Source organism: Zootoca vivipara, chromosome 16 (assembly GCF_963506605.1).
Source record: "Zootoca vivipara chromosome 16, rZooViv1.1, whole genome shotgun sequence".
Taxonomy (NCBI): Eukaryota; Metazoa; Chordata; class Lepidosauria; order Squamata; family Lacertidae; genus Zootoca; species Zootoca vivipara.
In genome coordinates, this window is record NC_083291.1 from 19,278,276 (window position 1) to 19,301,123 (window position 22,848).

The 22,848-nt window shown below is 43.8% G+C and overlaps 2 protein-coding genes across 3 annotated transcripts in view; both read right to left on the bottom strand.

Annotated features, from left to right (window-relative positions):
* DNAH6 (dynein axonemal heavy chain 6) overlaps positions 1-5,990 on the bottom strand; it is a 122,308-nt gene extending 116,318 nt beyond the window's left edge. Inside the window, exons 1-3 of the mRNA XM_035141059.2 lie at positions 5,848-5,990; positions 2,705-2,979; positions 1,999-2,175 (exon numbers count right to left, since the gene is read on the bottom strand). Of these exons, the coding sequence (XP_034996950.2) occupies positions 1,999-2,175; positions 2,705-2,974 (447 nt within the window). The 5' untranslated portion in view covers positions 2,975-2,979; positions 5,848-5,990. The remainder of the gene's footprint in view (positions 1-1,998; positions 2,176-2,704; positions 2,980-5,847) is intronic.
* Positions 5,991-7,768: 1,778 nt separating this feature from the next.
* The window catches only part of TRABD2A (TraB domain containing 2A), a 66,674-nt gene continuing 51,594 nt past the window's right edge, over positions 7,769-22,848 (bottom strand). For both annotated transcript variants that reach the window (XM_060268904.1, XM_035097388.2), the window contains 3 exons: positions 17,816-17,906; positions 12,785-13,054; positions 7,769-8,959 (listed from right to left, as the gene is read on the bottom strand). In XM_060268904.1, coding sequence (XP_060124887.1) covers positions 8,770-8,959; positions 12,785-13,054; positions 17,816-17,906 — 551 coding nt within the window. In that variant the 3' untranslated portion in view covers positions 7,769-8,769. The remainder of the gene's footprint in view (positions 8,960-12,784; positions 13,055-17,815; positions 17,907-22,848) is intronic.

Consider the following 22,848-nt stretch of genomic DNA (forward strand, 5'->3'; position numbering starts at 1 on the left):
CTGCCTCTATAACAATTATGTTAATAAGGGCTGGTTAACATGGCAATTGGCTTTTTTCTTTTTACACAATGATGTGATTCATATGTGCACTAGCAGCAGCTAGCTTTGGGCTAGCATACTCCCCTTTCCCCTCCTTCAGCACAATCGCAGGGAGACTTTCACTTCCTGTTTTAAACTAACCATTGTTTAATGTTATATCCATGTTATATTCATGTTGGAGGAACTCTGATTAGTTTAAACTTTGGTTCCTTTATGTGTGTTTGATGATCTTGGCTTGTTTCAACAAACCATACTTTAAACTAACCAGAGTTTTCCCCAGTTCACATCCCAGGTACCCAGAAACTGGTTTATTTAAAACAATAAGCAGATGCTTCTAACCTCCTTTTCATAACTATGCTAGAGAAGGAAAGGGTAAGAGGCAGTGTTTGCTGCTGTTTGTGCACATAATGTCAAATAATAGTTTAGCTGCACATTCAAATTCAGCCAATGTGAAATTAATTTGTAGATTGGCTGAAAAATAATATACAATCTTTCAAAAGTTGTCACAGAAATAAAATACTGAAGGTGCAACCTGTTTCAGAGCTATTTAACATTAACATCATAAAAATAAAACAGAAATTGGAAAAAAAGAGAATTGACCGCAACTTGGCCTTAAAAAGAAGCCTGCCGTTCTGGGAAGATGAGAACCATTTACAACATGTTTTAATGCAACTTTTGATATAAGGAACAAGAGCAAATAGCCACAATCTCTTCTGTGCTGTTCCTCCCATCCGAAGTAGATATTGCAAATGGAAGCCGTGGAGACTGCCCTGGGCTGCCTTTTTTACACCCTATTATCTCCAAATACCAGGAACAAGGAAGCTCAACCAAATACATACAGGTGGCTACCATCTTACACGCGTCCAGTTGACGCAGGATCCCTGACAGGCAGGTCATTTTGGACCTAGAAGGCAGAACGAGGGTGGGGTGGAACAAGGCGCACTTGTATGCGCTCCACCTACACACACAGGGGCCGGGAACGGAAACCCTGTGGGAAATGGCTGCCACCTACAATGGAACATGCATTGTGCAGGCTATACTGGTTCAGAATGACCCTAAAGTTGGCTACACAAAAAGAGTATCTGGGTGATGAATACAGATGTTCTCTGACACAATGTAATCACGATTCCATAAAGCGACAGTATAGTGACAGATTTGTGCGCTTTGCAAAGATGACTTTCAGCACTGAATCAGCTCCCACAGAGATCTATTTTAAAGTGGCCATCAAAATGCTGGCTTTTCTATGGGAAGGATGATGGAACTCACTTTTTATGGCCATGGAAACCCATGTACAACATCATACAGTCGCCTTCTGCGTAAAATCATACAGTCATCGTAGTATGAAACCCTAAATGGGATTTTCCGAATACCCCTAATGATCATCATAGGGTGCAAATCTTTTACAACCCCGAGGTGGGAAAATAATTAAGGTATCACAATTACAACCTCTACATACTTCTGGTGGTAATAGCAGCTTCAGTTCTCTCTTTCCCTGTTTGATGAATGTGTAAAATCTACCTGTTGCAAAGTGATTCCTTGGAATATCTAAAGGGACAGTTGGATATTTGCTCCAGGGTTATCAAGCAACAATTGCTTCACTGTGTTAGTAAACCATGTCAGAGCAGTTCCAAATTTAGATAATGTGGGCAAATGTTGCCATGAATTGAATGATCCTTCCTTTTACCAAGAGAAAGAAACTAAGAAATTTGATTTTATGGATCCTCATATTTAAAAAGACTTGAAAAAATCAATACGAGGCACCTTATAAAGCATATTTCACAGGTAGTTTTTCATTAGCTCCAAGAACATACAAAATAACATTTGATTGTTACTTGTTCTATTTTTTCTTGAATTATACGGTGCAAGCTGCCTTGAAAATGTTTTATTGAAAGACAAGTTTAAGCTGGGTTTTAAAAATAATAATAATAATAATCACAATATGCAAAAGGTGGGCGATACCTGTCTTTGCCTCATTAACTCTTGCTGAAGCTCAGCTAATGTTGGTTCCGGAGGAGGCCATTTTCTTTTCTCTGCTGAAGTAGTAGGTTTTAATACTCCAGCAGCTAATAATTTCTCCCTGTTCTGCTGGAATATATACTCAGGCTGCTTGTGTTGCTGATATATTTTTAATACAGGCTGCATTGAGGATTAGGAAAGAAAGTTTGAAATAAAATTATCCATGCACATGACAAATTTTATACCATTTAAATAAACAACAATCACAAATTAGGCTGGCGCAAATGTATCCATTCCGTTAATCATCATTAAGGTATCAGGAGGGATACATCTGCTCCAGTACAGTGTTTCAATTTAGCATGAAAGTGATCTAAAAATCCAAAATTGATCAAATAATAAACATCCAACAATAGTCCAACACAAACTCTAGTCATCACAAAAGGCAGTTGGGAATATCTGCCAGTTTACCAAACTTCTTCATGTTATTATTTTTTGCCACTGACATTTGTAAATGTCAGCGTCAGCTGTGGGTAATAGACTATTGTTATATTTGCACATATTTGCATAAACGAAGGAAACAGGATTACACGCATATTACTATGCAAGGGGTGCAGTTGAATGTAGGTAGAGGCAAGGCTTCCAGGGAACTTCATGGGAGTTCAGGATAAAATAAAATAAAGCCTTATGAAGTAGTTTCAAATCAACCTACCAGAGGCTCCAGTTTTATGGGCTGCTGTCGCTTTCTGGTTCTTTCTTGTGATTTTGTGTTATGTTCAAATTTCAGAGCTTCGGGATTTGCTTGCATCTGATTTGGAGCTGCAATAACCAGTCTTTTTTTGAATTCATTTCTTGTAAATGAATCTTTCCCACTTGAAGACGAGCGTTCTTCACTTAAACTGCCTTGCTCATGCCTGCTATCTGCATCTTCCGAAGGTTGTGGCGTAGATTGTATGGATGGCAATGCCACCCTTTTAGGCATTATTCCTTGAAAATGACACACATCATTGCTGAAGTTTAATTTAATGACACTATCTCATGATTTTTAACCTTTGACAGAATATTCTGAACGATCCAATAGTAAGAAACAACAGCACAGGAAAATTAGCTGCCACAAAACTGTAATAGGAGAGACAAATCAACCTGATCATTATTAAACAGACTTGAGGAACAGCAAACTGTCAAGAGTGCTTTGTTGGCTTGAAGAATTGCCCTTGGGTAAGCAAAATATTTGATCATTTTTATTCTATAAAAAGAAAATAAAAATATGATTATAAAGGAAAGGGATGATTGAATATCTAAAAGTAGCATTTGCCATTTTTATTTATAAATTGTGTGTATCAAATTCCACTAATTTCAGCGGAACTTCTTTCCGAAACAAACAACACAGAATTCAAATTCCTCTCTCACACATTTCCTCCTTATTTAGTTTTATGCTGTTTTGATGCTGTATTTTAATTTTGGTTTAAAAAATGTAAAGGTAAAGGACCCCTGACAGTTATGGTAAGTCCAGTCGCAAATGACTCTGAGGTTGTGGTGCTCATCTCGCTTTACTGGCAGAGGGAGTCGGTGTTTGTCTGCAGACAGTTTTTCCAGGTCATGTGGCCAGCATGACTAGGCCGCTTCTGGTGAAACCAGAGCAGTGCATGGAAACGCCGTTTACCTTCCCGGAGCAGTACCTATTTATCTACTTGCACTTTGACATGCTTTCGAACTGCTAGGGTGGCAGGAGATGGGACAGAGCAACGGGAGCTCACCCCGTCGCGGGGATTCGAACCGCAGACCTTCCGATCGGCAAGCCCAAGGCTCAGTGATTTAGACCACAGCACAGCTGTTTAGATTTGTATTTTTCTGCAAATCTAATCCCTGGGGATTCTGAGCAGTTTATAAATACTTCTAATAAATAAATACCTTACAAATATTTATACTGCTTTGTTTTCCTTCTTTTAGTATATCATTTGTGCTATACAGTATTTTTAAATCATTCAAAGTACTTATCAATTTTTTCTGCATAGATTTAGTTTAGGTACACATGGATTATTCTGTTGGTATTGCAGTGGTGGTACAATATAGGCAAGGAATCCGACACACGTGCACATATGGTGGAAATAACAAATGAACTGGCAAACGGGATACAAACCTAGCATTCATTAAGGCCTTCATTGGCTCCTACAGCCAGAAGCCCCAGATGCTGAGCTTTTTTTTTTAAAGCAAGTCTCCAGTCGTTTTAGAAATAAATTTATGGAACAAAATATGCAGGTACCTTTCTATGCAATTTATGTGAAAGAAGCACATTTGGCTGCTCCCACCTATCCCACTGATATAGTTCCAATGCAAAAAAGAACGTTTTGAGAGGGCAGGATGGAGTGGGGGAGGTTGAACCTGTTGGAATTCTCTTTTAGAATATATTTTTTTTGACAGATGAGCTGGGACACACAAACCCCGAAGGAAGTTAGTCATATCTGCAGCCCCACCCATTATAGTATTGTTTGCTTGGGGAGGGGCTGTTGTTCTGTTGCCATTTTTAACAGAGGAAGTAGAAAGAAGGACAACGAGCACTAGAAAAGCCCCTATAGCTTTAACAGTAGGTCAGAAGAAAATATTTCCATGTGTGTGAGGTTGCTTATCCAGGCAAGAGAAGCTGGACCTGCTATAAATCCCTCTTCTATAGAACTATTATTTATTTAACAAAACTTATTTGCTGCTTGATCGCATGAAAACTTTTAGATAGATAGATAGATAGATAGATAGACACACACACACACACAAAACCATTAAAATTATCCAATTAAAAAAAAAGGTATTTTACTACTAAAGATATAAGCCCTTTGGTGTAGAAAAGTGAGGAAAGAGGGATAGATAGATGTGAGAAAAAACAAAACACCACACTGGATATGGGTCCCCTGTTGCAGGTTGGGATCAGCAGTGAGACCTGAATACAATAGTTCTAAATTGCTGGAGCCTTAGTCCTGTTTCACATGGCATCAACCCCATAGGCCCACACTTTTCACCAATGAAGGCACATGCAATTTCTCCTTAAGCAGTCACCCTCCTCCAAAAAGCAAGACTCTGGTGATGGGCGTGGCTTGAGATTGGATTGTGTTGGAAGCTGCCCAGAGTGGCTGGGGTAGCCACATTCCCATTGCCTAGATTGTGCTGCAACGGGGGCAGAGTAATGCATCTGTGCTTTTTCTGGAGGTACTCAAGAGCATGTTGTACTGGCACCTTTTTTCTTTCGAGAAGAAAAGCACTGGTTCAAAGTGTGGCACCTTTTTTCTAGAAGAAAAGCACTGGTTCAAAGTGTGGCACCTTTTTTCTAGAAGAAAAGCGCTGGTTAAAAGTGTGGCACCTTTTTTCTAGAAGAAAAGCGCTGGTTAACAGTGTGGCACCTTTTTTCTATAAGAAAAGCGCTGGTTAAAAGTGTGGCACCTTTTTTCTATATGAAAAGCGCTGGTTAAAAGTGTGGCACCTTTTTTTCTAGAAGAAAAGCGCTGGTTAATAGTGTGGCACCTTTTTTCTAGAAGAAAAGCGCTGGTTAATAGTGTGGCACCTTTTTTCTAGAAGAAAAGCACTGGTGCTGGTGCTGATGATAGCTGCTCATATGGAAGGCAACGGACGGAGTGGTTAAAGTGTTGGGCTAAGGGGCCTGGGAGACCAGGGTTCAAATCCCACTTGCCCATTAAGCTCACGGGGCAACCAAAGGCCAGCCACTGTCCCTTCACCTATCCTACCTCACAGGGTTGTTGTGAGGTGGAATGGTGCGAGCTCCTTCAATGCACTAAACAAACAAACAACAACAACAAACAAGGGGGGGGGAGACGGCCAGTGATGAATGGTGCAGCAGAGACAAAATACCTTTTGCCCAAAGGGAGAGCTTTCAAAAAGTCGCGGGCCGGTGCCGCGAAGTCCGAGCGCTCCCACTTCTTCGCATTCAAGAAAAGGAAGGAAAGCAGCAGCAACTTCTCCGCTCCCCAGAGAGTCCTCCCGTTGCCAGGCAACCGCCCTCCTAACTCAATTTCCCATGGTTCCTCGGGCGGGAGGAGGAGGAGGGTCTCCATGGTTACTGGAAGCGATTGCTCGCGCGCTTTCCCTCGCAGCAGTCAATCAAGGCAGAGACGCCCGCCCTCGTTTTCTCGCCCGTCGAAACTTACAAGCGCGGGAAGGGCATCCAGCTCCCTTCAGCTTTTACCCGTGCCGTGCAGCTGCCTCCCCTCAGCAACCGAAGCCTTTCCTCTCCAACCATTTGCGCATGGTTATCGTTATAATTCAGCCAAATTGCCTACCTCGTTGTAAAACAACACGCTGGCGCGCTACAAGCACTTCCAATATACTTATCTATGATGCTTAAACAGTACTGTACAACAAATGTAGACATACTGCAAGGAGGGCAGCGGGCGGCACTCTCGGCAGAAAATGCCTATCTAAAAACCCCGCCGAAGTGTTGCCAGGAGTCCGACGCAACGCCACCAGCTGCCTGCATTGCATTTTGCTACTGTATTTCCTTTGTGCCTAGCCGGGGTTTAGAGGTCTGTCTGATCTAACCGAAGGCAACGTGCTGCTCTTTCCTCCCAAATCCTATTCCCCACATCGCTTGGGCGACATCTAGTGTCAAAGCCTAGGGTTGAAAGTCCCTTCGTATTTTGGCAGGGCTTCGTAACGTGTTTACTGCAGATGCGACGTGCTGTTCGCTCAAACTGTCGGGTGAAAATGCAAGCAGCCGCTTTCCATAACGGAAATGTAGCGTGAGAAGAGTCAGGCTGGCACGCTTCGCCGACAAATTCATGAAAATTAACAATCAGCAATTTCGACAGACACACGGACAGCATATAAAATATTAATGCACGCTAAAATCCTTCTGAATGCCCAAGCTACACAGAGAGATGCCATGCTATGCTAGTGCTTATATCCTGTTTCTTGAAGATGAATAAAATTTAAAATATAATTTAAAAAACGGAATAAACTGTTATGTGAAATAAAATAGAAAACAAACAAAAACAAGGAAGTTCTCAAACCACAGAACTCAACGATAGTATTTATATACAGTACTTAAAATATCAAAACCTTCCTGACATTTTCTGCTAGCAATATTTTTTTTCAAATCAAATCCGTATCTTTGGGGGGGGGTGAGGGTTTCCATCTTTGTCCTCACTCTTATCAAGTAGGTTGATTTAATTTGAAAGTTCTGTAGATTCATTAAACCAATTATTTCATAAGCCTCTTCATAAATAATTGCAACACAGGAAGAAATCAATAATGAGAACTAATTATTCCAGAATGACTACAGATCTTGGTTCTATACGCACAAATGAGATTCATTAGAATTCCTCAGGTGCTGCAAAGGCAAATAGAACCAGTCCCAATGCAGCTTGCACTCAGCACCAGGTGCAAACAGCATCAAATGCGAGCCTCGAAATGATAAAGTGCTATTTGCAAGTCCCACAGCCAAGGAGCAGTCTTCTTTTGCACTAGGGTGCTCTTTAATTTCAGCACCCAGTTTTCTGTTCAGCTCATATCCATGCTAAGGTGCCTGCCTTTTTCTCTGACAGGGACTCAAGGCAGCTTGCAGATAAAACAGGCAAACTCCACTCCCTCCATCTGCCAAAAGAGGCTTGTCTCGCACACTGGATAAAAGTGGTTCCCCCTCCCTGCTCCATTCAAAACAGTCTGATTCCAGCAGCAAGCAGCAAGGTGACTGTGTGCATTTCTGATTCCACCCACCCACCCAAGTTCTATCACTCTGAGAAATAAATATATACTGGAGACGAAAAAGGGTGTCTTTATTTATTATCACTGTTGTATTAGGATTTCTAAGGCTTTGCCAGTACCCGGTTCATCCACTTGGCTCCTGAACCTGCCTCTGTCCATAGCTGCTTCAAGGCAAAATTAAGGTTAGGCAGAGATCACAGAGGTAGAAAACATAACAGGCAAGATGACCAGTAGAGGAACAAGACAAAGGAGGCGCAGCATTTGCATCCCATGTAAAAATCTTTTAACGGATAGTCACCAGCTCCAGGCTAGGATCTAGCAACCCTTTTGAAAGGGCAGGAAAAATAAAACACTTGCTTATCTCAGAAATGGTTCAAATTACGCTGGAGAGAGGAGCAAGCTTTTGAGCTGTCATACACACCAATATTTAAGAGGCAAAGCTTTTCCTGACATGAAAAAGATAACTATTGTGAAAAGCATCACCTCCTAAAGACTGTGTGTGTGTGTTCAGCTATTGCTAAAAACACAGGAATGGGTCCAGTAAAAAGTGACACGTATCAAGAGTACAGAGGTAGGGGGCAGAAAAGGCAGTGGTAACAGATGGTTGTGTGGATCTGCAAAAAGCAGAAAACACTTCATTCCAAACAGTACAATGTTGGCCAAATTAATACCTTCAAGTCCAAGTTCCTATTGCTTTGAGAAGCTCAAAGCTCGTTATAGCATCCACAAGAGACCACATGGAAACAACAAACAAATCCCCAAATTGTTTTCAAGTCAGTTTCATACAGCTAAATAACAGCTATGTTACATATACATTCCCCAAAATCATCATGGGATAACATGAAAGAATTCTTCTGCAAGAGAAGGATAAATAATGGCTTTCATCAAAAACATCTTCTCCTGTATTTGGGCACGGTCAAATCAGTTAATCATGTTAATGGTCCAGATTCAGGAAAAGGATGAGGCAAAAAAATAAAAAAAAAATCCATATAGATGATCTGCCCTTCAGAAAAGTTGTTCTTTTCTCCTTTCACCCCAGATCCTTTGAAAAAAAGATAAGAATGTGCAGTTCTACTCCAGCATCAGTATAATCACTGAGGGCAACATCAAAGTCAATATCATGGTAGAGAAGAACAGAAATAGCCCACTGGAGCAGTTGGTGTCTGCCTGGATGTGACTGGATCGCCCGTGGCCTCGTGGCTGAGGCTCGACAGTAATGTACCCATTAATTATACGAATCCGTGGAGGTGGATCAGTGGTACTACAAGGAAGAAAGAGAAAGAGCAACTTGTCATTCACACACAAACAGCAGCAAAATAAACACATGCCAAAAGCTGCATTTGTACCATAAGATAGAATTGCATGGTACAGTACATATTACAAGAAATATAGGGATTCTGTCAAATATGGCAGCTTAAAATCGAGTTCTCCCCACTCCCTTCTGTAATATATAGTAAAGTATACCCCATCTCCTGATGTCACCACCTGTGCATTTACCTGTCCTCACTAGTCCCAGCCAATGACGCAGAGTGGGTGCAGGAAAATGCACAAGCCTTACAGGATAGGAACCAGGGTTTCGCTATACATTAAACAGCGGGAAGAACTTCACATGCACTGTTGCTTGTGATAGCAAGCCCAGGTTTCTCGTAACTGTAGCTCCATCCCAATATCTAGTACCACTTCACGTGAATTATCTAAGTGCCCCTTACAACTAGGCTTGTCACCTGCTCCTTATTTCCAGGACCAATTCCTTTTTTAGGATTAAAATGTAGTGTCATCTCCTTCTTGGGTTACTACAATGCACTCTCCTCCAGACCTATACTTCTTCTTCCAATATATAGAGCACTTTCCCTATAGCACGTTAACGGGATTTTGGAGAATCCATTAAAAAAAAAAGCTTCTTAAAATGGCGCTACACCTAGTGTTGCCAGATCTTACGCTGGTACTGTGTACCTTACCATACCCACTTATTTTTCTTTTGGTCCTTTCTGAGCCACAGCTGTTTCCTCAGGTAGCACATAGTTGGCCAGAGCTAATCTATATGGTGCTGGAGGAGACTCTTGAGAGTCCCATGGACTGCAAGAAGATCAAACCTATCCATTCTGAAGGAAATCAGCCCTGAGTGCTCACTGGAAGGACAGATCGTGAAGCTGAGGCTCCAATACTTTGGCCACCTCATGAGAAGAGAAGACTCCCTGGAAAAGACCCTGATGTTGGGAAAGATTGAGGGCACTAGGAGAAGGGGACGACAGAGGACGAGATGGTTGGACAGTGTTCTCGAAGCTACGAACATGAGTTTGACCAAACTGCGGGAGGCAGTGCAAGATAGGAGTGCCTGGCGTGCTATGGTCCATGGGGTCACGAAGAGTCGGACACGACTAAACGGCTAAACAACAATCTACATCGACCAGCACGACCTTAATGTTTGAAGTTCTCTGTCTCACCAATCTGAAAAGCCTTTCCCTATTTATTTATTTTTGCACGCTTTGAGCCTTCCCCTTGGTGTGAGAATATAGATACAATAAAGGTAGCACATATGGATGTAGGATAGCAAGGAAAGCCAAATCTGAAGAGGCCAGCAAAATTAAGAGATGTCCACAAAGCTCAGGTGAGCAGAGGGAAAGAGCCAAGGCAGCAGCCACTCATACAAAGAAGCGTGAGCATCTCATTCTACAGCATGGGTAGGCAAACTAAGGCCCGGGGGGCTGGATCCGGCCCAATCACCTTCTCAATCCAGCCCGCAGACGGTCCAGGAATCAGCGTGTTTTTACGTGAGTAGAATGTGCCCTTTTATTTAAAATGCATCTCTGGGTTATTTGTGGGGCATAGGAATTCGTTCATTATTATTTTTCCTTCAAAATATAGTCCAGCCCCCCCCCAAAAAAAAAGGTCTGAGGGACAGTGGACCGGCCTCCTGCTGAAAACGTTTGCTGACCTCTGTTCTACAGCCTGGAGCAAAAAGCTGACATCAGCTTGAATTACCTCCTGCCCACCTCATCTTAAAACTCTTGAGATACAAATTGTCGTCAAATTCCAGGCAAAAACTGGAGTGCCAAACCAATAAAATAAAAAGCATATTAATTTCAATTATGCCAGACTGCTTGTGCCATATCGGCTGCCATGCTCTGTTTCAGCTTTCAACTGGCCAAATGCATTAAGCAAAAGGAAAAAAGGGGGGGAAAGAGTGGGGTGGGGTGGGGAGAAGGCTTTGGGAATTTGAAAGCAATTAGTACCCCTTTTAAACAGTTACCTCTCTGTAGCTAAAAGCCCCCCCCCCCAAGGACATTCACACACCAGTGGAAAGGAGCCAGCTGGCAATTTAACAGTAGAGCAGTAGTGACAGCAAAGAAAAAAAAACTATACGAGAGCCCAGGCCAAAAGCAATGCAGTGAGACCAACTGCATAACTGCACGAAATTGGCAGCTCGGCCCTTCTTTGTTCATTGCTCCAAGTTATTAAAGGCCCAGCCCCAAACACAGAAGAGTGACAGTTTATAATATAAACTGCCAAGGATTTCTTCCTATATTTTCAGAAATTTGCGTAAAGCGTTTGACTTTTGCTAGGATGTTAAACAGGGATTGCGGGAGGGGGGCAGTTGCCTTGTTCCTTATATTTCTATAGTGACTGACAGCTACTGCTGCTAATAATAGTAATACCGGTAATTATAACCACAACAATAGAGAGCTTCTGATTATATTCTTATTTACCCCCTATGAAAGATAACCAGACACTCTCTAATTGGTTTTCCTGGATTTATTTCTGTTGAGATCTATCTGTCACAGGATATTTGCATTTACTGCCCCAAGCTTTTATGATCTTCTGCTTATTATCATATTTTCAATTTCAGCATTAAGGAGCTCCCCTTTGTTGTTTTCTTGTTGGTGTGGATATGTCCCTTATTTTCCCTTCTGCCTCAATAACATAACTTGCCCGTTTAGGAACTGTGAGGTAGTGGCACGTTTAAGTAGTTCAGGCCTACAACTAGATCTGAACCAGGGACTTATTGGCTCACAGGTCACACACACTGCATTACACCAGCTATACACAATCATGAAGACGAATAATAATAATAATAATAATAATAATAATAATAATAATAATAATTTATTTATACCCCGCCCATCTGGCCAGGTTCCCCCAGCCACTCTGGGCGGCTTGCAACAAAACATTAAAATACAGAAATCAAACATTAAAAGCTTCCCTAAACAGGGCTGCCTTGAGATGCCTTCTAAAGGTCTGGTAATTGTTGTTCTCTTTGACCTCTGGTGGGAGGGCATTCCACAGGGTGGGTGCCACTACCGAGAAGGCCCTCTGCCTGGTTCCCTGTAACTTGGCTTCTCGTAGCGAGGGAACCGCCAGAAGACCCTCGGCGCTGGACCTCAGTGTCCGGGCAGAACGAAGCAGTGCAGAAGACGTAGCCAATTTGATGCCCTCCAGTTGCTGGATGCCAATATCTGTCAGCCCCAGACAGCATCACCAACACTCAAAAAATATGGGGAGATGTAGTCCAACAACATCTGCAGGGCACCAGGTTGGCTAACCCTGCAGATGATGACTTGGGTCATAATCAGGCACGCCAACTCATCATAGCAGGGGGGTCTTGGGCCCCTCAATATTTGCTGGCAGGGGGCTGGGACCTTTAAATGTTGAGGGGGCAGAGGAGGCCGAGTGCAACATCATATGTGCAACATGCTCAGCCTCCTCCCAACCACCTGTGTCACGTGTGTGTGACATCATACACCCGCCATCACATCGTAGGGAAGAGATTGAGCAGGGAGCCCAGAGCAGCGCGGCTTCCTCTCTCACACTCAGCCTTTGAATCACGCCACGCTGGGCTCCCCGCTCAGTCTCCTCCTGACGATGTGCATGCGTTGCCCGTCACACGTATGACATCACACATGTCATGCACGCCAGCCCCCCCCCCCAATCTGGAGCACAAGACAGCGCCTCTGGTCACAACAAAAAGCCTCACCTGATTAACCCTGCTGCTGTGCGGCAGCTGAAACCACTGCCCAGTAGGGGGAAGCTGGCATTGCTAGCCTCAATTGCTCAAGAGCATCATACTCTGCCTCAACCTGCTCATTACCTTTCCTCGATGCGCACCCAGAGGTCATTGAACTGGCGCAAGCGCTGCTTCTTCTGCTGCTTCTTTTTCTTCTTTTTGTATTTCCTGTCCACTTTGTCCAGCAGGTCAATGCTTTCTGGCAGAAGCAAATGAGGCAGCAGCTCGTCCTCGTCCTCCTCCTCCTCTTTCTGCGGATGTTGCTGGGGAGAGTGGAGCTCCTGAGAGATGATGTAGGAGGCATATTCCGGGGAAGATGAAGAGAGGGAAGACAGTGCCTTCTGATGCTTCCCACTAGAGAGAAAAAGAAAATGTTGTTGAAAGGAATTTGAGGGAGGATGGTTGGGTACATGAATGTCTTCCATATATAGAGAGAGAGAGAGAGAAGAGAGAGAGAGAAACCTGCTAGGAGTATTTTTCAGTCTACTGTATATCGTTGCAAATATCTTGCCTCACTGAAAATTCCAACGAGAGTTCAACAACAGTACAAACTACCTGTTCCTTTTTTCTTTTTTCTTTCAAAAGCTCAATCTTAATAGCTTGGTGCTACCGTGTTTCCCCCTTTTTAAGACGGAGTCATAATATAAGCCATGGCAGGATTTTAAAGCCTTTGTAAAATATAAGACATACCCCGAAAATAAGCCATGCCTGCAGGGTCGGCGCCCAGCAGCGCTGGGCATGGGAGAGAGGAGACTGAGCAGCCACTGTGGCATTGCGCTGCCAGAGACTCGCAGCCACTGAGGAGCTTGCGGCGCCGGGGCTTGCAGGCGGCTCTCGCCTTGCCGCCCTTTCTCCTGTTCCCGGGGGAGACGTGGCTTCTATTCCCCATTGCCAAGGAAACAGCCCGGGGGAGAGACGCCAGAGCTGAGGCGCCCCCCGCCCGCGGATCCCACGTGCCGCCGAAAACGGCAATGCTTAGGGCCCCCCACTCCTCGCCCGAAGTGGAGTAAGGCCCCCTGAGCGGTCCAGGGCTTGCTTCCGAATGCGCAGGGACAGGGCTGCGCTGTTAAACTCTTAGCAAACTCCTTGCCCAAAAGAAAGCTGTCCTGCAGAGTGCCGGATCGAGGAGCCGGTCTGCCGGGTCGGCGTCCAGCAGCTCCGCACGAAGCACGAGGAGCCGGTCTGCTGGGCACCCAGCAGCGCCGCGCGGAGCACCGGATCGAGGAAGCGGCCTGCCGGGTCGGCGTCCAGCAGCTCCGCACGAAGCACCGCCTCCTCAATCCAGCGCCGCGCTGCTGGGCGCTGACTCTGCAGACCGGCGGTGCTCCGCGCGGCGCTGCTGGGCGCCAACCCGGGAGGCCGCCAGATCGAGGAAGCGGCCTGCCGGGTCGGCGCCCAGCAGCTCCGCACGAAGCACCGCCTCCTCAATCCAGCGCCGCGCTGCTGGGCGCTGACTCTGCAGACCGGCTCCTCGATCCGGCACTCTGCAGGACAGCTTTCTTTTGGGCAAGGAGTTTGCAAAGAGTTTAACAGCGCAGTCCTGTCCCTGCGCATTCGGAAGCAAGCCCTGGACCGCTCGGGGGGCCTTACTCCACTTCGGGCGAGGAGTGGGGGGCCCTAAGCATTGTCGTTTTCGGCGGCACGTGGGATCCGCGGGCGGGGGGCGCCTCAGCTCTGGCGTCTCTCCCCCGGGCTGTTTCCTTGGCAATGGGGAATAGAAGCCACGTCTCCCCCGGGAGCAGGAGAAAGGGCGGCAAGGCGAGAGCCGCCCGCAAGCCCCGGCGCCGCAAGCTCCTCAGTGGCTGCGAGTCTCTGGCAGCGCGATGCCGCAGTGGCTGCTCAGTCTCCTGCTCTCTCCAGTGTCCAGCACCGGCGCAGCTGGGCACCGACCCTGCAGGCTGCCTCCGGAACCCAGCAGCAGCAACGCTGGCTGCCGTAGTTACAGTTAAAAAAAAATTAAAAAGACACCCCCCCCCCCCGAAAATAAGCCATAGGCTTATTTTCTTGGGTAAAATAAATATAAGACGGTGTCTTAAAATGTGGGAAACACGGTAGTTATAAGGTAAAGGTAAAGGGATAATAATAAGTTGTTGTTGTTGTTGTTGTTATTATTATTATTATTAGCCTTTCTCAGGATCAGACGGCAACTTTCCACTTAAGAATGCAATGCCCCCTAAGCATTGGGTTCCATATTTGTTGTTGAAGTCTTCCCCACCACGGGATTCTTCCAAATTAGTATCCATGGTGATAATCAAAGTGCTCTGGAGAACAATTTTTCAAACTGCACTTCATGCAACAAAAGATCACACCTTTGTGATGCCATTCTCCAACCTATGCAGCTATTCTCATCTATCTTAAATGGTGTTCCAAGAGAACAGTTAGTGTGCTGGAGGAAGGAAGTGTAAACCAAGTGGATCCTCTTGTGATGCTGGAGAACTATGCATGGAGGAGGTTGCTGAAATCTGGGATCCCCTCCAAACCAGTGCAAAAGTTTTGCAATCGTTACAATGTTGGGGTTTGGGATGTTAACTACAAACCATGGTTTGATTTATTAATTAATCAGTATGGGGGGGAGCTGCAAAATGTGGAGTTTGCACTGCAAACCATTGCAAAACTTGGGCATCTGTTTGGAGGGGGTCCCAGATTTTGGGGTTCATAGTTAACGAGACTGTGACAGAATGATGCAGAGTCACCAGAGAATTGGCTACCTTCTAAAAGTAAACCCTTCGGGCTCCAATAGTGAAATGTGTCTCCAGTTTTAATACAGAAGAAAATCCAATGCTGCTCCAATGTTACAAGAAAGGAGATTCCTACTAAACATCAGGCAATAAGAGCTGTTCAGCAGTGGAACTGACTCCCACAAGAGGTGGTAGACTCTCCTTCCTTCCTTGAAGGTTTTTAAGAAGAGGTTGGATGGCCATCTGCCATGGATGCTTTAGCTGAGATTCCTGCATTGCAGGGGGTTGGACTAAATGACCCTTGGGTCCCTTCCAACTCTAATATTCTATGATTCTATGAATGCAAAGCCAGGTCCCCCATGTTATCTATGAGAAAATTCTACCATATCAAAAACTAGACTGTATAGAATGTAAACTGAGATTGCCAAAGGGTAGCTAATCAGCAATAGGGAGGGGGGGGGCATCACACCCAGTCCTTTTAAAATGCATACTGGGACAATGCATAGTGGAAGGAAATATTGACAAAATACAGGGTGGTTCTTTCTCTCACAAGGCATTTACGGAGGGGGGGGGATGTAAAACAAGAATCCTTTAATTCTCAGTCAAATGTGCTCACTGAACCTGAACTCAGGAATAGGAATGTAAAGTAAGTTTCGGACAGACTGATCAAAGACAGAAAAACTTGGGATGGAATGCAAAAGCCTCCTAGGAGGTCACAGATGGACTTAGGAAAGACCCTGAATTTGTTTTCCAAAAAAAAGAAAATGAAGCAGGGAATAGCCCTAGGCTTGGATAAGTAGGAGTGGCGTTAGCTTACAATTCACTGACCACTTAGCTTGTGGTCCTCACCACTGGATCTGATGAGTCAACCCCTGAAGAATGTTTGGGGTCCTAGGCAAATAAGGAGGCAGAGGAGAAAGGCCAGGGCCACTTCAGCCATTAGAGTTTGCAGAAAGAGGTAGCAGAAGTTAAAAGGAATATTCGCTTTTGTTCTGTGGAAATGTCAGTGAACATGTAATCACTCCTACTCTAAGCTAAGTAAAAGCTCCTGTTCACTTTGGGATGGTGCAGATATAATGAAGCGGCTCTTATTTGCAATTAATCTTTGAAGGAGAAATCAGTAACGTCAAGTGTTTTTATTTAGTTAAAAGTTTTAATTTTAAAAAGTTAAGGGTGCACTGGTTTTTTTAAAGGTAACTTTGCCCTGGTGAGTTACAATAATAGGGAATTGGGGGGGGACATTTTAGGCAGCCTCTTTTTCTCACGCTGGGTAGTTTTCACTTACTGAATTTTAAGATACCTACATTTCCTCCAATATTTCATTCATTCATTCATTCATTCATTCATTCTATATTCAACCCTTCCTCCCAAATATCTCAACAAGGCACCTATTTTGTGAGTCTGATCATACATTATTATTTTTTAAAAAGATTACCAATTTGTTGGAGGGTGGTGATTACTCAATTAAGCATTTAATCTGACAGATAGCCCTACTATACAGAAGCTCAAGATCTGGAAGATACAGACCAATAAAAATTCATATATTAGAGGCACCCTACAATACACAATGTAAGAGCCAGCACTTCAAATCTTGTGACTAATTATGCAGGGTGGGGCTTACTTGCAACCCCCCCCCCATTTTATTCAAGCTGGCACCCCTGTACCTTTGTGTCTTGTGACTAACTCACAAATCTGTGATACTGACTTGATCAGGCATCCCCAAACTTTGGCCCTCCAGATGTTTTGGACTACAATTCCCATATTTCCTGACCATTGGTCCTGCTAGCTAGGGATCATGGGAGTTGTAGGCCAAAACATCTGGAGAGCCGCAGTTTGGGGATACCTGGACTTGATGAATGGAACACCAAGTCATGATTTCAGTGTGAGAATGAATCATCACAGATACATCAACTCCGAAAAATATTCCCATCATTTCAGATAGCATATTTTCAAGGAAACAGGTCCCACAATCTGCTACCAGTCACTAAGTATACGGCAATCAAGTGATTTCAACAGCCCTTTAAGGAAAATGGAAGAAACCAGAGTGCCACGGATGTGTAAATTTGCGTAATTTATTCCGGATATACAATAATGGCATCTGATTATATATTTTAATCCAGGCATCCCCAAACTGTGGCCCTCCAGATGTTTTCACCTACAACTCCCATGATCCCTAGCTAACAGGACCAGTGGTCAGGGATGATGGGAATTGTAGTCCAAAACATCTGGAGGGCCGAAGTTTGGGGATGCCTGTTTTAATCGAATGATTTAGTCTCTAAATCTATATTCTGTCTTTGTTTGTTCATAGTGCTCAAGGCACTTGTCCTTAACCCAAGCACTGACCAGATTACAATTTGCTTATCTTCATCAATATGGTTGCATCATGTGCCCATATAATTAATCCCACAAAGATAAAGACTGAAGACATGTTTGTTACCTGTTGGTGGCATGTCCAGCAGGGGTATGGTCAACTTCATATCCTTTACTCCTCAAAACATCTATCACTGTATTGTTGCCCACGAAATGACCTATAGCCAAGGAAGAAGAATATTAAGCTCTGCTGCCAAATAACAAAATTGTGTACAGTATAGTTCAGATTAGTACCAATGCAGAATCTAGATCAAGCATCCCCAAACTGCGGCTCTCCAGATTTTTTGGCCTACAATTCCTATGATCCCTAGCTAACAGGACCAGTGGTCAGGGATGATGGGAATTGTAGTCCAAAACATCTGGATGGCTGAAGTTTGGGGATGCCTGATCTAGATGAACATCTGTTTTATTGACTTTAGGAGTACAGTACACAATACAGTAGATCAAACCAAACTCCACAGAGAATGGAATCACAAGTTATCCAAGTTACAGATTGAGGTTGCAAAATTGTTGCATTCATCATATACAGTATCTTAAAACAGAATTAAAAGAAAGCATCTAAACTACCTGTGGCATATTTCTTGATTATATTTGTTGGGGGAAAGAACCGATTAACAAATAGTTGAATGTCAACTGGAGTTCAAATAATATTAGCTAAAACACAAAATATGATGTAAAGAGGTCCACAAATGTTACATTCATCAGTATGGAATGACCTCTTTGTCTTTAAATTGCCACGGGATTATTTGATAGCATCATTAAAGTCTGTTATCGTATGCACACTTACGTGGAATAAAATCTCATGCAGTGCAGCGGGACCTGCTTCTGGGTAAGTATACACAGGACCATACTGCATTAAACACCTTTTAAGCTAAATAGCATTGTGCCTTTGAGAAGGAAGTCATTAAAAAGAGAGGGTCTTTGCCCCCAATAAGGAGGAGTAACTGATCAGGCCTCAAGATCAAAGAGAAACATTCTCAACAATTGTGGGAAAATGTGAGACTAAAAGTACAAAGTGGAAAATGAAGCAGGCACAAAAAAACGCACGTGTGCAAAGGATTCCCTCCCCCCCCCTCCCTGACCCAGGGGTTCTTAAAATGCATATAATGAGATTTTTCATTATTCCCCCACTCAACAATGTGCCAGTACTTGACAAACCATACACCCAAAGGATTATACCCTCTTGCAGTAACCCATCTCTCTCCGCCCCCAGAATAAGACAATAAAAGTAAACTGGGGCAAGGACCTTCTCTTTGTACTGCTGGAGTGTTCGCCTCCCCCCCCCCAAGCCTAGCAAATAAGAGATGAATTAATACTTTGCTTCTGTTCCCAAAGCAAAGGCAACAGCCCCAGTCCTCCAGCAGTCACAGAATGATTTCTATGTTAAATAGAAAAATTAAGAAATCCATCCTCACACTATTTTTTTTTAAAAAAAAGAAAAAGAAGAAGCCACAAACAGCTATGGGTGAGGGGGGTTCACCCTCCCAAAGTGTAAGATCAAACAGTCCTTCTTGATGGGGGGCTCTGCCCACAGAGGCATGATAGGGAGCGAAGGCCTCTTTCACCTGTTTTCTATTTTGGCCTAACACACTTGAATGCCCCCAAAGAGAAAAGCCCTGAGCTCTTGTCCCATCAGTAAGCCCCCCCCCTCCTCTTTTTGTACTCGGCTCTCCATTATCCCCATGTAGGTGAAGTGATGGATTTGAGAGGTCAATTTACTCTGGCAGCGGGTAGGCAGCCATGAATCTCTATTCTTCTGTTCAAACTCAAAAGGGGGGGGGAGGAGCTTCTTGCGTGTACAAGCTCTGCCAGACACTGTACCAGAGAGTAAATAAGACACAAACTTCTACTTCAGACAGAAATGGAGTGAAATTGGTCATCTCTGCTCAAATAAACACTATGGTTTTATGGTTCTTTTACACACACACAGAGGGAGAGAGAGAGAGAGTCTGATTTGCGCTTTCAATACTTGACAATGGATTAATTTCCAAAGTTCAAAGGGGGGGGGGGCGGAAGTTTGCAGACAAAATTTCTGCTTCACGCTAAAAAGTTGGCGTTTAAAAAGAAGCCAGCATATCGGTGTATTTGGGGCTGTTTCACAGCTTATATTTTAGGCTGTGCTCCTAAAATCATGGTTCTCCAAACATTTGCTACCCAGAGCTGTTTCTCTTTTGGATTTAAACTGGAATCATATGACTTCTGCACCCTAGAATAGTTTTATATATAGATATCCTTAACTAGACCCAAAAACAACTGAAGAGGCATCTTCACTTCAACTGTGGGATAACTCACTTTAGTATTTCTTTTCCATGGTAATGCCTTCTTCTTTCCCCTGCCACTCAAGAGCTTAGGAATGTGGACTCTGCTCACTGAACAATGATGATACTTCCAGGATTCTCACTGCCCTTGTCAGCTGTAGCTTGGATTGCAGCCACACTCCCATCCTTGGGATGATGTCACTATTTGAACGCAGGCAGAGAGAAGCGGATGGGGGGAATCAGTGCTGCGGGGGGGCTTTCTACTCTAGGGGGGCAAGCAGGGAGGGGAAGGGATGCACCCAACATGCCAGCTTCTTCTTTTTAATACACACTTTCAGCCCTGCTAGTGGCACACTATTGATTATTACATTCTGGGTTAAGTTAGACAGGATGATAGGCAGGCGAATTATCAGCTGCGCAATTATTACCAAGCGAAAACAAACAACAAGGAGGGGTTATGGGATGTATCAGGACTATGTCAGTTAGATGCCGCTCCCTTCAGAGCCTTGATCCACTACCACAAGAGCAGCTATTAGTCACAAACAAAACAAGTCACACAACTGCCAGTTGCCTGAATCTATGCTTGGTCATTACAAACCCGCTTTTCATCAAAAGAAAACCGTGCACCTAGATTCCTCGATGAGTAGATCCAGACCTATTTAGCTCCAAGGAGGTTTGGAATTTTGGCTGACGTGTCCCCGAGGCAAAATTGTATGTTATCACCGAATTGTGGAGTTGGAAGGGGCCCTGAGGATCATCTAGTAGTCCAAGCCTATGCAGCTGTCCCATATGGGGACTGAACCTTAAGAGCTGCGTAAAAAAATTTCATCCTCATTAGTGTTGTGTCGTGGCTTAAGGAATCCAGATACGCATCTTCATGAAAACAGTTCTTTATTTAGGACTAGGGAACTGGGGTAAAGGGAAGCTGTATTTATAGGAACAAGGGTTGGGTGAGGAAAGATACATTTAAGCGGGAACCAATAGCACTCTAACTTTCCGGTGGAACCCAATCAGGCTGAGGATTGTGCTTGTCCCCTTTAAACAGAAAAATGAACAGTACTCCCACCAGATTACAGAATATTTAAATTAATACACAACATTAGGATAACTGTGATTGTCTGCAGGCTCCTTGTTAAGCATGCATTGGGCAACAAGTCTTTGTTTGCCTCTGCTTAGTGGTAGAAATAACTCTTTAAAGTCAATACCAAAGAATTGATTTTCCTACTATGCTGATTTATTATCTCTGCCACAAAGACGTAGCATAATGAAGGGTGGCAAATAGTATTACCCATGCTAAACAACAGCAGCATCACAATCCAATAACTGAATGATCGGGAGGTATTCGCTAGATGAGTGCTCTGTTGTCCCCATGAGAGGATGGATTATGTTCTCTAGCCTCATTACTCATGGCTGAATTTAGCAATGTAATGCTGTCCTATAGGTGTAAAAATATATTTGCTGCATCCCTCGGGGTCCCCTGCAACTCCACGGTTCTATGATCAGCTTTTCAGCAATGTATTCGTACAAACAATGTAATCTGCTCATTTGATAGCAAGTTACAGTCATACCTCGGGTTAAGTACGCTTCAGGTTGAGTACTTTCAATTTAAGTACTCTGCGGACCCGTCTGCAACAGATTAATCCACTTTCCATTACAGTGGTGCCTCGCAAGACAAATTTAATTCGTTTCGTGAGTCAATTCGTTTTGCGAAAAATTCGTCTTGCGAATCACTGTTTCCCATAGGAATGCACTGAAATTTCCTTTTTTTGCCCATGGGAACGCATTAATTAAATTTCAGTGCATTCCTATGGGAAACCGTGATTCGCAAGACGAATTTTTCGCAAAACGAATTCGTCATGTGTGTCACCATCCGGTCGCAAGACACATTCGTCTTGCGAAAAATTCGTCTTGCGAGGTACCACTGTACTTTCAATGGGAAAGTTCGCTTCAGGTTAAGTATGCTTCAGGTTAAGTACGGACTTCCGGAACCAATTAAGTACTTAACCTGAGGTACCACTGTATCTAGTAGCTGGTAAAGCACAAGGATTAAAGAAACTGAACTCTAAATCAGGAAATCACACTTGCACCATAAACTTAGGAGGTCACCTTAAATAAGCCAATCTCTGTCAGTCCCCACCCCTACTTCTGCAAAGTTTGGATAAGACTGACTTAATTTATGAGGCTGTTGTAACCTTTACAAGTTCGAACACTAAAACATTATATAAATGCTAATCATTTGAGGGGTGATTTAGTTATACTACCTCAATTTCCTCAGAATTTCCCAAGCCCACTATCGTCTGAGGTGCATTTCTACTGCTGTAGGCTACCTAGTAAGCAAACTGCATGGATATTGAACATGTGCTGCCACACACACACACACATACACACACACAATAGCAAACCCAACTCTGTGTGCCATTCCTTCTACAGCCAACAGGAGGGGGGACCCAAAAGTTATCAGAAGTACTAGAAATATTTAGGCAGGGGTATTAAAGGGGATTTAAAAAAAACAACACTCCCCACGATAGTCCTCTAATTGAGGACTGAGCATGCTCAGTGTTTGGGGAAGGGGAGAAATGAAGGGATGGAATGGAATATATTGAAAGAAGATGTTGCTGGCTGGCTGGAAAACTGAACAGGATATATTAGTTTTCGTTTATGGTTAGCTGCCTAGGAGGCCTGCTGTCAAGGGCAGGGTATAAATATTTTAAATCTATCAACTGTAAATAGATGCTCAGACGCTAAGCGAAGGCATGTTTTTTGTTCCACCTCTTTGTGCTCCTTGGAACATTGCACAGCTGTTCCTCCTCCCCCCCCAAAAAATATATATATTTTAAGAACA